The sequence below is a fragment of the Drosophila pseudoobscura genome, chromosome X, assembly GCF_009870125.1.
Source record: "Drosophila pseudoobscura strain MV-25-SWS-2005 chromosome X, UCI_Dpse_MV25, whole genome shotgun sequence".
Classification (NCBI taxonomy): Eukaryota; Metazoa; Arthropoda; class Insecta; order Diptera; family Drosophilidae; genus Drosophila; species Drosophila pseudoobscura.
In genome coordinates, this window is record NC_046683.1 from 13,594,903 (window position 1) to 13,608,802 (window position 13,900).

At 44.2% G+C, this 13,900-nt stretch overlaps 1 protein-coding gene across 1 annotated transcript in view; it reads right to left on the bottom strand.

The window, feature by feature from the left end:
* NetB (Netrin-B) overlaps positions 1 to 11,334 on the bottom strand; it is a 64,347-nt gene extending 53,013 nt beyond the window's left edge. The window contains exon 1 of the mRNA XM_002134077.3: positions 9,123 to 11,334. Coding sequence (XP_002134113.3) covers positions 9,123 to 10,656 — 1,534 coding nt within the window. The 5' untranslated portion in view covers positions 10,657 to 11,334. The remainder of the gene's footprint in view (positions 1 to 9,122) is intronic.
* Between the last annotated feature and the right edge of the window lie 2,566 nt (positions 11,335 to 13,900).

A 13,900-nucleotide genomic window follows, 5' to 3' on the forward strand; every position in this document is an offset into this window, starting at 1 on the left:
CTACCAAGAGAATACCCCCCACCCCTTCAAAACATGAACAAAAAGAATACATATAGCAGTAAAAACGATATGGATAGTCGATATAACGACCGTTGGGATACCGTTTGGTAGCCAGGGTTTTCATGGAGGAGTGCAATAGATCCTTTTTAAATGAGAGAACTATAAAGAAAACTGTTTTGGATGGACAGAACTACATATCTGTCTAGAAACTATTTCGGAATGGGTTAGCTACATGTTCAAGAAACTCTGAATCTCTGACGACAAGCCAGAAGAGTCTTAGCCCTAATAATACCAGAAAAATAACAGGAAAATACTTGGAAAATACAAGAAAAAATCTTGGCAAAACTAGACCAGAAAATACCACAAATAATATACAAATCCCAGAAAGTAACAACAAATAATAATAATAAAACAAATGGACTGAAATTAATATCAGAAAATACTAGAAAATATGCAGAGAATATACAAGAAAAATACATGAGTACTTAACCTTGAAAACTTTTCAGAAAAAAAATACTCTAAAACAAATACTTCGCAACTAGAGAACTGTCCAATAAACCCAATCAAAAAGAAAGATCTATACCTGACAAAATTTTGTAATAAAAGTTGGCGAAACATAAAAGATATTCGAACTCTCTTGAAGAAAGAAAAGAGGAAGCATGCCCTTTTTTCAGGTTTCTTTAAATTCTTCCAAAATTTGAAATACTTTGGACCCGACAAACAGAAAGATAGATCCATGGACAGCCATTGGTTGGTGGCTGTCTTCTTTGAATTCTATCATTAATCTGAAGGTTAAAGCATACCCTATTCAAAATCATTGACATAATAACAGGGTACCCTCGAATCCGCTATAAGTTGAACGTAAGACAAGTAGCCTTGCCTCTTAAGGGGGCGTGAACGATGACTAGCGTCGTGATGCGTTGCCGTTGCCGTTGCCGCTGCTGATGCTGCCACTGCCACTGCCACACGGATGGTGTCGTTGTTGCTGTGGCGCAAAATGCTTGCGCAAATTAAAAAGTAATTGCTTGAGAAAAAGTCAGAAACAGAAAATATGCAACAAACAGCAGCAGGCAGCAGTCAAGCGGCAGGAGGCAGGAGGCAGGCAGCAGGAGGCAGCAGGCAACAGCAGAGAAGTCTGCGGAATGTTTCGTAGTTGCAAGTTGAAAGGTTTCAAGTTGCCAGCTAAAAGCCAACAAGTCATCAACTTATCGTTGTTTTTCGTTTCCCGTTCCCGGCTCCAGGTCTCCTCCACCGAACAATAGATGCCGCGCCACGGCAAGGCCATGGACCGACCGTCACTCCATGCGGTTGAGTCGGGGGTCGCCCCCGTCTGCGGATCTGCGGATCTGTGGCTCTGGCAAAAGCAATCTGCCAATGTTTCGCCAAGTGTTGCAGGCGTTCGGCGCACAGGAGGGCGGGGAGAGTGGAGGCCAAAAAACTGATGGCCGAGAATCGCATTTGCTCTGGGGAGCAATTAAATAGAAGCACAAGTAGAAGTAGAAAGTGATGAATCAAAAAGTGACGCACGAGAGCAGAGTGCTGTTGCTTTTGCTGGTGCTGCTGGAGGCGCCATTAGTCGAAACAATTGCATGTTCTCCTGGTCGACGAATCTGCTGCCAGGGTATTCCCCGCAGGCAAATGAAGTACAGTTGCAGCATACAGAAAATTAAGTACAGTTGCTGCAGCAGAGCTACAAAGCTCTAATTTGAGTCAAGGAATGCCTTAAGTGTTCTTCTAATTACCTTTTTGATAATCTAAACTCTTTGTTAATTTCAAATCTCGTTAGAAAGTTTTTCATTGCATTTGAAGTACAGTCACCACACATTCATGCTTCATACAGCATGGGCTTATTTTAAGCCATCTTTAATCCACAGAAACATTTATATAGTTTCCACAACCATATTTGCTTTTAATTTTCCCTTTTTTTTTTGATCGAAAACTATTTTAATTCAATTTTCTTTGCAAAGTACAGTCACCGCATTGGCATAGTCACCACATAACCTAAAAATAAAGTACATTCATCACATTTTACGATCTTCGGGCAATTATTTTGCCATTTCTGCCTATCTTATTCATTTTAGATACATTTTCCTTCGCTTTTCAAAGAAAATAAGTACGGTCCTCGCATGGAATGATACCATTTTATTCCATTCAATAAATGCAGAATTTTCTTCTACAAAATATATTTCTCTCTCTCTGAACTTCTGGCATTCAGTTTATTTCCTTCTCAACGTGTGGCTTACAGATTATCAAACTATTCAATTGCCACATGCCACATGCAACCTTTTAATTGTAGTTTTCATTGCACAGAAGAACACTCTGTGGAATGCTTTTGAGGCGAAGGCTCGAATGAATCCTTTTGTGTGCATTCCAATACGAGTACTTGCACACCCACTAAAATTTCGCTTTTTTTTTGCTCTTTCTCTCGCTTTCAGAGCACACATTCCACACAGTGGCACACAGTACAGTTCCGCACGGGATACGGCAAGTGTAATTCCAACCTTATTAAGATTCCCATTGCGCATTTTGTTGTGCGATTCGCTAGCGAATTCCTTGTTCGCAAACTCTGTGATTCTCTGGGACTCTCTCTCTCTCTCTCTCTCTCTCGCTCTCTCAGTGTGGGGCAACAAAATCACATCACATAACCCGTTGGCACGGCTCGATGCCCGGCTGCATGCAAATTAAGTACAGTCTCGAGTCCTGCCACTACACAAAGGACACTCATTATGCACTTCCGCGCTCTGCCTTCACCCTCACCCATACTCCCACTCCCCCTTCTACTTGCTCCTTTCTCCCTTTCTCTATTCTGCTTTCTCTCCCTTTCCTTTGCCTTTGCCAGGAGTTTTTTTTTGTCCATGGATTATTTTAAATAACCAACATTTCTTGTGCCAGTCGCACTGCCAGCCAAAAAGGAAAGTAAAAAACTCTGTAGTTTATGCTCCGACCTAAAAGGATAGCCGCTTAAGGATACCCTCTACTTTCTTTCTTTTCCGACTGCAATATTCATGCGACTGTGATGTATTTTTGTGGATCATTCGATAAGGTTTCCATCTCTCATATTACTCTCTCTCTCATCTCTTTAGGTGTCATCTCTCTCATTCCATAGCCTCCATAGATCATTTCGTTGAATCCACCATCCAAAAGAGGAATACCCCTATTCCCCCATTAAGATACCGTGCCACAAAACGAAGCAAAAGCAAAGCCCAAAGCAAAGGCAGAAGAAGGCGAAATGCAAACAAAAACGAAAAGGAACCAAGTGGAAGCCTCTGCCAGCATTTTATCACATTGACACGCCTCTTGTTCCTGCCTCTCCTGCGACTGGCCCATTTGCCACAGCCTCTTGCCCCTACTGCCAGCTGAACCACAGTGTTGCGGTTATGCAATAAAATGTTGCATTTTGCTTTCGGTTTGCATACATCGCCACAGACTGGCAGTGCCACTGCCCCCCCGAAGAATCCTTCTTGCTTCTTGTTACATGGACCATGTGGCATGTGTGTGTGAGTGTGTGTGTGTTGCAGCAAGCTTGACTGTGCCCCAACCACTAGATAACTCTCACTGCTACGGCTACTACTGCTGTTGCACCTGCAACTGGTACTCCTCTTATTGCCACGCGCCATATGTTGCGATTATTGCTCCGACGAGACGACTATTATTTCTTCTACACACGGTGCCGTTCCAGCAATTGTTTCTTCAACTCTTTCCTTGGTTCATAGCCCAATACTCTTATTGCCAAATTTTGCGTTTTTTTTTACACTTTTGTCAACAACTCTTTCTTCAACATTCTTTCGACAGCATTGATCTAGCAATTGTTTGCTCATATTTATATTAAATTCTTGCTCAAATTCTCCACCAAACTTTCGGCAACACTCTTTACTCCTCTTTTACTCGTTTGTCAATACTGTTTCCCCTAGTGTTCCCTTATGGTTTCTTTCCACTGTTTGTTTGAGTACTTTTCAGTGGTTGATCCTGTTGCTACCACTACCTCTTACTCTTTTACCAACAATCCAACACTCAAGCATAAAATCTTTCTCCAACACTGTTCCTTCTCTCTATTATTCCTCTTTAAGGTTTCCATTTCAATAGTTCCAAACTGATTCTACAACACTGGTCCTCTTGGTGTTCTTTCAACTGTTTCTTGGAGTGTATCTACATTTTTTCCACTTACTAATTTCTTAAAGTTCCCTCCATTCATTCTTTCAAAGATTCCACAAAATCTTTCCTCAACATTCGTTCTCCAACACTGTTGCTCCGACTCTTCTGCTACTCATTTCTTCAACTCTTTCTGGGAACATTTTTTCTCCATCTCCAACTCTTTCTCCCATATATACTCTTCCACCCACAGACTCTTCCACTATTTTACGCGTGCCACAGCTCATCGTGTCACAGTTTCTTTGCCACAAAAACCGTAACTTAAGCTTCTGCAATTTGTTGCAAGTCAGTGTTTGTGGATCTATCTGTATATTTATGGCTCTATAGCACTCCTCTCCTCTCTGCCCTCCCCCCTCTACCGCTCTCGCAGTGTTAAATGCGCACAGCTGCCGGGATTACCGGGCGGAATTTGCAAATGTAAACGCAGCGAATTAGTCGCGCGAGAGCCCCCCGAGAGCAGGCCCTTGCCCTTGCCCTTGCACCCCTTACCGAACGGAGAGCAGAACAGGACACACCCTCGCATACAGCAGTGGAAAACGGCAGAGGGGGGAAACATATGAAAATCACACACAAAAATAAATGTTTTATAGAAATGGCAGGCAGGCAGGCAGGCAGAGGGCAGGCAGGCAGCATCTCAATGAGAGTCCAGTCGAATGGGCAGCAGACTACTCGTATAACAATGCCCTTTGGCTTCTCGGTTTCCATTACCATTTCCCACATTTGGCTCATGCCTCATGCCTCATGCCACAGACCACTCCTGAAAACCCACTCCTCGGCACCGGCACCCGCACCCCCACACCCGTAGCGATTGCAGCCAAAAATTTAACAGATGTCTCGCATTAGATGCGCCTCACTCGACCCCAGGGACCCGCGAGCGAAAGAGCGAGCGGGCAAGCGAGCGGTGAGGCATGCCACAGCACTGTGGCACTGTGGCACGAACAGGCTAATTATCGAGTGTGAAAAAATAGTACAAGACAAACAAAAATAAAGCAATCAAATCAATGGGAAACGAAAGATCTCTGAATGAAGCAAGGGAACTTTATGGGAGGAAATTCCGAATCCCAACAGAAGATTTATGCTTTTTTATTCGCTATAATTTCATCAAGGCATTATTTATTGAATTAATAACTCAATAAAAGCCATATGTACAGCTGTATCTGTATCTTTATCGGTTTGTTCGTTTGATGTACATACATACATATATCTCAATCTCATATTCATTTGTATGTATATTTATCTCTATCCCTAAGTACATTTGCATCTGTATCTCTATTTTTACATTGTTTAGTATTTGTTTCTCTATATTTGTATTCTGTTGTATTCTCTTCAAGCGGTTTTTTCTATTTCTAGACAGCATTCTCCTCTGCTGTTATTCATTACTGCTAAGCCACACTGGGTGAGAGAGAAAAAGAGAAGATGGGAAATAGATGCTTTCCACCCCAACCTTCTGGCACTGCTATTTGCTTCTAGAAATTTCTTTGAAAGTTATTTTCTTTGAAAGAATAGAATGGAATTTGTAATAGAAATTTAATACGAAATAAAATAAATTTCATTCAGTCTTCAACAACTTTTGTGGCACTGTGCCACGGCTGCCACGACTGCCGGGACATCCATCGGTCATCGGAGCAATTTACTCGACGAGCAACAAACCAAACGAAATCGAAACAAATCGTCAACGAATAAAGCAAATCTAAATATTAATGTGCGACTCAATGAGTCGGAAACGAGCTGCCACAAGAGAGGTGGAGTGGAAGGGGACATGCCGCACGAGGGAGACCGAGCAGAGCGGAGCCTGAAGGTGCCCCCGAGATAAGCCAGGCGATGTGGCGGCAACGGCGGCGGCGGCGGCAGGTAGCAAAACGCTGTTTCCCGTTCGCGTTCCTTTTTCAATATTTACTCTTTGGATGGGAGGCTGCCTGCCTGATGCCTGCTGCATGCCACAAAGCCAGGCAGAGGCACACAGAGAGACGCGGCCAAGGAGAAGATAAAATATGGAAATGGGACACGAAACGGACACCCAGCGGACGGACAATCGGCTGGAGATTTCGCTTTAGACATAAATATTTTTTATCACTCTCGCCATCCCCATATCTCTCTTTCTCTCGCTCTCCATCTCTCGCTCTCTGTCTCTATTTTATCCCAGGGCTTTCTTCGTGTTTCGTTGCATTTGTAATGAAGTCCTGTGGACAATCCTGGAGGACTCCGCCGTAGACTAATTCAAATTTAAGCCATAGAAAATTAATATTTTCCCAGAAACACCACCCACACTCCAGCCCACTTCCTGGGGGGAAACGATGGGGCAGGGGGATGATAGAGGACCAAGCACGAGCAATGTTTCTCCGGACTACCTTCCGTTTCAAGGTCAGAACTTAAAGGGAATTCGAAATGTTCCAAGGGAATGAATGAAATGTAATTAAAGATCTCTTCTCTGTCTCCCAAAGAGCGTGCCCATCTAAGAGATAGCTTTTCCTGTATTTAGTAGACACTTAATATCACCTACTGTCTTTCTTTTCCTTTCTTAAGAGAGTGCCGGTTTAAAGGAGAGAAAGAGAGAGGGCTTTTTCCGCAATGTTCTCTGTTTTTCTTCTATTGATATCTTTCTCTTCCTTCTCCACTGCTCCCAAGAGGTAATACCCATCCCCTACTCTCCCGCTTCATAGCTTTTTTTCTTTTCTTCAACAAGATGATGACATATTCCATATCTCTCTTGTGTAAAGGACTTAAAGGATAGCTTTTCCTGTAATTAGTAGAACTAATTCGGTAATCGTACTCTATCGCTCTTTATGTCCTCTCTGTCTCTTTCTTCTCCCTTCTCTCGCTCTTCCTTTCACTATGCCCTCTGCAATTGTCATGGGGTTTTCGCCTGAGCCATAAATTAGCTCTTCCACTGACGTTTTACCGGTTGAGTCTTTAAGCCGCTGACCTTTCAACCCCCCGCCCTGAATGACACTCCCACACCCACCCACTGATCCACCTTCCCCCACAGCCCACAGCCAAAGCGCTGAGTCCTTCTCTTTGGCTGGCTTTTTGATTAATATTTGAATGGAGGACAACGACAAAGACGACATCGATGGCCTACAAAAAGTTAATCGTTTGTAATTTATGGCTCTCTGGAGGCGGCAAAGGGCTGTGTAAGGGGGTGTGGCCATCAAAAAGGTAAGACACTGCACTGCACTGAAGGTAAAGTTCAATGACAATTGGAATCCCAAATCCTATTGGGAAAAGAATTGGAGTTAGTACTAAAGAAATTTCATGCATTTTTAGCTCAAATAACGATCTTTCATTCGGAGTTTTAAAGATACATAGTTGATAGTTCTTTCAAAAAAATTCAGTGCTATATTTAATGAAAAATAACGATTGAAAATATACATTTTAAGCTCTGAAAATATGTTAAAATATGCTGTATATTTTTTAATCTTTTTGGTATATTCTCTAAGAACACCTCGAAAAGTCTGGAGTTTGATACCAATGTCCGCTTTAATGTAGTGTAGTGTAATTCTAAAATCTGATTCGTTGAATATTTGTATGGCCTCCCTAAAGATAAGTTCAAGAACAATGATGATATTGATGACGATTTTGTTGACAACAAAATATGTGGCACATGGAAATGGGAATGTAGAGATAGGTATAGATACAGACAGAGCCACAGGGAAAGAGAAAATCATAAGCCACTGCCACAGCGAGACCCCCTGCCCCAAGTAGAGGCAAAGGCAGAGCCATTCCAATAAATATGTTCAAGTAAAACACAAAAAAATCGAAAAAGAAAGAAAGAATGTTGATGGCAAATTTGGAATCGACGCGCATTTGCCAGTGCGGCACGAGACATGAGACCAGAGGGGCCTTGGGGCCAGTGCAGGATAGTGCCCCCGATGGGGGATTGGTGAGCGGCAGACACAATGCCTGCAATTGAAAACGGCACTCGATGATGCCCCTGCAATGATGCACTCGTTTTGCAGCAGGGAGTGTCCAATGCCACGCGAATGACCGTGAAAAGAACTTTGAACTTGAGGCTGCAAACGAGGGTTGCAAGAGGCAAGACGAATAAGTGGCATGAGGGAGGAAAGAGAAGGGGAAATCGGCGGCTCAAGTAATGAATGAATGAATGAAGAATCTGTGAATTAATGAATGAATCTCCTTTCAACAGACACTCCACCACACAACAGATAAGATAAGATACGTGTGTTTATTGAGACATAGATAAGAACACTGCACAGATTACAGATACATTTTTAAGAGACTACTCTCTCTACCAGATCATCCCTAAATCTCAAGTTTTACGATCCACTGATAAATCTTGCTTTATACTATATTTTTCCAGGTTTCTGGAACCTTAAAATATGATTTGAAGTATGAAATATATTTGAAAATAGTTTTAATGGGTATTTCTAATATATCCCTTATTTATTATCTATGGAAACTTGTGCTGGAAAGAGTCCTGCCAGGAGTTCGTATATATTTGTTATTTAATCAAGGGCTTTGATATCTATTAGGCCTATAAACTATTTCTTCCATAATTTTTGAAGAGTTTATTAAAAATCTCCTTTCAGTGTTTATCATTAATATCTAGAGATCCCGAAAGATTTCTTAATTGTCTTTTTTTCGGAATCTTCTTCCCTTGAATTCAAAATATCATCTTTTTCTGATATTTCCTCTGATAATAGTGGCTTTTGAGGGGTTCCTTCAAAAAGTTATTTAACAGAAAACTTTCTAAATTTATAAAGATTTTATGGGAATTTTTCGTTATTCAAATTAAGGATATCATAAGGTAGAAGAGCTTCATCTTCTGTTGAAAGAAGATCTCCCGTAAAAGAGCTTCTGTTGAAGAAAAAGCTCCTCCAATTCCTCTTGAAGGATCTTGTAGATCTTAGACCTTTGCAAAGACCGCCCCTATGTTTGAGGGGGCTTGCAAGCGAACTAAACGTTTTGGGGGTATGCCCCAACGCGCAAAGAAGTTGTGGCAATTCTGTACTCACTTTTACATTCGTTGGCATCATTATCGGTGGCACGCCCCCAGGGCCGATCGAAGTAGAAGGGCTTGCAACGCTCGCACTCATCGCCCGCGGTGTTGTGCTTGCAGGCGCATGTCATCGTCAATTTCGAGGTCATCTGCCCCTGCAACTGCAAGCCGGAACCGGTGCGTCCGAAGTGTCCATGGGAGAGGGCGCCTCCTGCCGCTGCTCCTGCCGATGGGGCATCATCATCCTGGCCATCATCCGTATCCGAGGAGGGGGAGACCGAACCAATGGTTGCCACACACTCGGAGGCATGACCGTTGCACTTGCAACGTCCGCCGACGGCAAAGTCCGAGACGGCATAGTGCTGTGTGATGGGTGGCAGTGGCATTTCCGCCGGCTGAGGCGCTGTGGCAGCAACAGAGGCTGCTGCTGCTGCTGCAGCCTTTACTTGTGGACTGGGGGTTGTGGCAGCCGCAGCCGCAGACGCAGCCGCGGCAGCTGTGGCAAGTTTCGTCTGGAAATGCTTCTCGTAGGCACTGCTGCCGCCCTTGTGCTGCTTCGAGTGCCGCTTGCCGCTTGGCCCATCGCTGCCGACACTGTCAGCGGCATAGTCCAAATGGAGATCATCGTCCAGCTCGAGATGCTTCTTGGGCTCCTCGTACTCCTCGTCATAGCCGGCGCTGTCGTTGTCCTGCATATTGTAGTCGTAGTCGTCCTCGTGTTCGTCCAGCTCCAGTTCGGCCTCCTGGCTGGCGCTCATCTCGTCGCTGAAGCTATTCGCATTCCGCTCCTTCTGCAGCAGCAGCTGCGGCGGCAACTCCAGTCGATGGAACACCACCCGAATGTCGGTGGCCGTCACCCAGTCCTGCAGGACCAGCGACGAGTCCAAATCGTTGGCGGACGGCCTGCCCTCCAGCGTATTGAAGGCGAACCTCTGGGCGGCGCCACCAATGTCATGCTGCGAGTTGATGCAACGTGCCTCCTGTTCGTTGAATTTCGAGATTTTGGCCCGATCCGGTCGCCCGTAGAACTTCTGGCACTGGGAGCTGTAGAACTGGAAGGGCTGCCAGGTCTGGCCGAAATCGGAGCTCTTGAAGATCGCCAGGGAGTCGGGTCGTGCCGCACGGGGGCAGAACGATAGGGAGATGTACGTAAGCTCGTATTTCTTGCCCAGCGACAGGGTCAAGGTCACATTATCGGGGGGCGCCGTATCGGGATCGTGGGGCACATTCACGCCCGCCGAACGCCAGCAGGTCACGTTGCTGGGATTGTTCAGGTCCGTCAGAGCGGAGGCGCCACCGCCGCCTGCGATAGTATGTCTCTCGCACACCCGGCACTCCCCCAGAGAGCCATCGCGCTGCAGTTCGCAGTAGCGTTCCGGCCGCTGGCCGCCGCAGATGCTGGAGGCCTGAACGGGATTCCCGTAGGCGGCATTCACGAAGCTGGGAAGGCACTTGCGGGGCTTCCCCTCGAAGTAGCACGGATCGTTGGGTGCGATCCCGCCGAAGATGCAGAGGGGGCCCAAGGCCAGGAAGAGCACCAAAAGCTCCATATCGTGTTCGTTTCACTCTCTCTCACTCTCTCACTCTCTCTTCCTTCGTTCAGTTTTGTTTCCCTTTTGCACTCGCGAGGATCAGCACACACTCACACAAACAGAAAAAAAACAACAGTTATAACGCGGCACTCGCGGATCGGCAGACGGCAGGCGTCACTGAGTCTGGCAGCAGCGGCGGCCGCATGCAACAGCTGCCCGCGCGCTCTTCTTCGAAATGTGTCTCGTCTCTTATTGGGGCACCACTTACGCTTCGGTCTCTCTTTCGTTTAGTTTTTTGGTGCAACAGAAAGCCGGGGCTCTCTTCCAACTCGGTCAACCTTCGGCGCTGCTCTGTTCTCTGCTTTCGATTCCTTGGCGGCAGTATCCTGCTGCTGCTGCTGCTGCTGCGCTGCTTGGAAAAACTCACCACAGGGGGTGGCTGGGGGCCGGACGCATGTTGCGGAGGCTGTTCTGCACACACACAGGCACTAACACGAACGCACTCGCACACGAAAAAAAAGACAAACAACAAATATGCGTGGGACACGACGGAGGTTACGTTTTCGGCTTTTACGCTTCGGCTAAATGCTTCGTTTCGTCGCTGTCTGTCTCTCTCGCTTGCGCCGCTTTACGTTGTTCACCTGGCTAACGGTTTTGAATGAATGAATGAATGAATGCATGAATGCAGGGCGAGAGAACATGATGCTGATGCTGGAGTGTTGCCAACCGATGATGCTGCTGGGTGTGTAGTGTTGCTGAGCAACATTTGTTGCTGGTTCGCTTGTATGCGTGTGATGTTTGGCAACAATTGTTGCTAGTAGTTTGTTTTCTTAAGGAACGGAGGGGATGGGATCAAAAGGGGGAATCTGGAGACATTTAATATGGGAATAATCATTATTAAATATGGAAATATATTTATTTTGTGAAATATTTACACAAAATTGTGTGTACCTTAAAACTATTGCACAGGAAATCCAACAAAAGCAAAAATAGCAAAGGTATGCAACATCCGTTGTCTACGAAGACCATCAGAACAAAGCCAGAGAAACACTGAGAGTGAGAGTGAGCGTGAGAGGGAGCAGCATAGACAGAACGACGCCTGCGCAACGTTCTCAGCAGGCGTTTTTTTCATCTCTTTCGTGCCCTTCCTCTGTCCCTCTCTCGCTTAAGCAGAGCTTCCTGCAAATGGATTTTAATGCTCAAAGTTTAACCCACGGCATGCTCTTCCACCGCCCACACCCCCTGCAGTGCTTAGCAATTTGTAAAGAGCGCATTACCTGTGACCCACACCCGCGCCCGCACTCACGCTCTCTCTCACTCGCACTCTGCCAGTGCCACGAAAGGGAACGTGCCGTGGGAGATCTTTGCTGAGCTTCCGTTATACCATTGTTGTTTTCTCCACCTTTTACACTCACACACACTCGCAGTCTCTGCTCTGCCGCTGCTCCAACACTCGGCCCTGCCGATTTTGATACCCTTTGTATTTGTATACGCAAAGAATTTGCAAGAATATGTATACACAAAGAATGACGCTACAATTAGTACATATCTATTGGAAATCTAGGGAGACCATGTCCCTGAACAGCTATTACTCCATCACAATTGATCCTTGGTCTCTGCTGTGAGCTGATCCCAGCAAAAACCTCCTCTAACTCAACAGAATCGACATGAAAATACAAATTGCTAAACGTTTAATAAGTAAAAAGGGTATTCAATGCTTCGATTCACCCATAACTTTACCTCATTTCTCTTTGATTTATTGCTTGTGACATTTCTTTGGATTTCGAGTCCGATTCGAAGTCGACGTCGGAGCTGCGCTTCAAGTGGTTCCCCCTGCCCACCCTTCCCAATCCCCTTCCACCCGCTCTGAAATCCCCGTCGTTATGTTTTATTTATAACGGATTTGGGCCTTTCGTCGTGCATTGTTTATAAATATTTATGGGTGAGTGGGAAAGGGACAAGGAGAGACAGCGGGAGAAAGAGAGATGGATAGTGGTTCTCCCTTTATGATTCCTTTTTCGCTTATTTTTCGACCTGCTGTGGATTTTGCTTTTCCTTTCGGTTTTTTTTTTTTTGTATACCCTTCAAAGATGGTAGGATACTTTCTGAACACGTTTTGGTAATGCACAGAAGGAAGTATTTTTGAACATAGAAACTGGAAAGAAAACATTCTAAGAGAGAAGGATACTCCACATTGAAGGCCATATTTTGCACATCTATTAGATATCTTTTTGGTAAAATGTTTCTCAGTCTAAGTATGGATTGGAAATCGGTATGATTTGATCATTATCTATAACAATGGTTCAAATCAAGGCTCTATAACTTAGAGCTAATATTAAAAATTATGGCAAATTTGTTGTTTTTATAGTAACTTATTTGTGAAAGATGTGGAAACGTAACACACTTCGAATATATTTTGCCAAGATCTCATGAAAGAATAGCTTATAAACTTACGTTTTAATCAGAACGTTTGTTTTTTTCTATTACCAAATATCCAATGACAACATTTATTAATTCTGATAATGTAATTTTGTATGATTCTTCAGTCTTATTTATAAAAATATGTTAATTTTATCATGTAGAAATGATTGACTAGGAAAAATATTTAATGAGAAAAACTAGTTTACAGATGATGTTATTTTATATGATATTTTGTTTTTTATTGTTCAATAATGAAACACTCCATACCATCCTTTATTTTAAAAGAAGAAATACAAATTTAAGAGTACTACAAAGTAACTTTACCCCTATCTCTTTTCAATACAATGGATAGATTTTTGATCAGTATGTCTTATCAATCAGATCCTTTAACTAGATTTTAAATGCAGTCCTCACTGAAAGAGCATCTGCATTTCGCGGAACTCAATTCCTTAGCTTTTCTGCTGTTTTGTTGTTGTTGTTTTCTTGCGGTTTTTATTTTGATTTGGGTCCATTTTGGATACAATATTTCGTGCTTTCCGTAATGGAATTTTAATTTTATTTGCTTACATCCCGAAGCTCCTAGGAAAGTGCCAGGCGATTTCTTTTTCTTTTCGAGTGAAATCTGCCCCGAGAGCACACCACAGACCACCACTCCCGAGCTGAAGCTCCAGTTCCAGATTCAACTATTGTCAGCGATTGTCTCCTCTACGCCTCCGTTGGAGGATGGTATGGCTCCGGGGTTCGTGGCGTTCAGTGGAGCAGAAAGGTGTAATTATGACGCCGGGGCCACTTGGTCGAATGCCGCTAAATGGCCATGACCACCACCTGATCATTATGATCA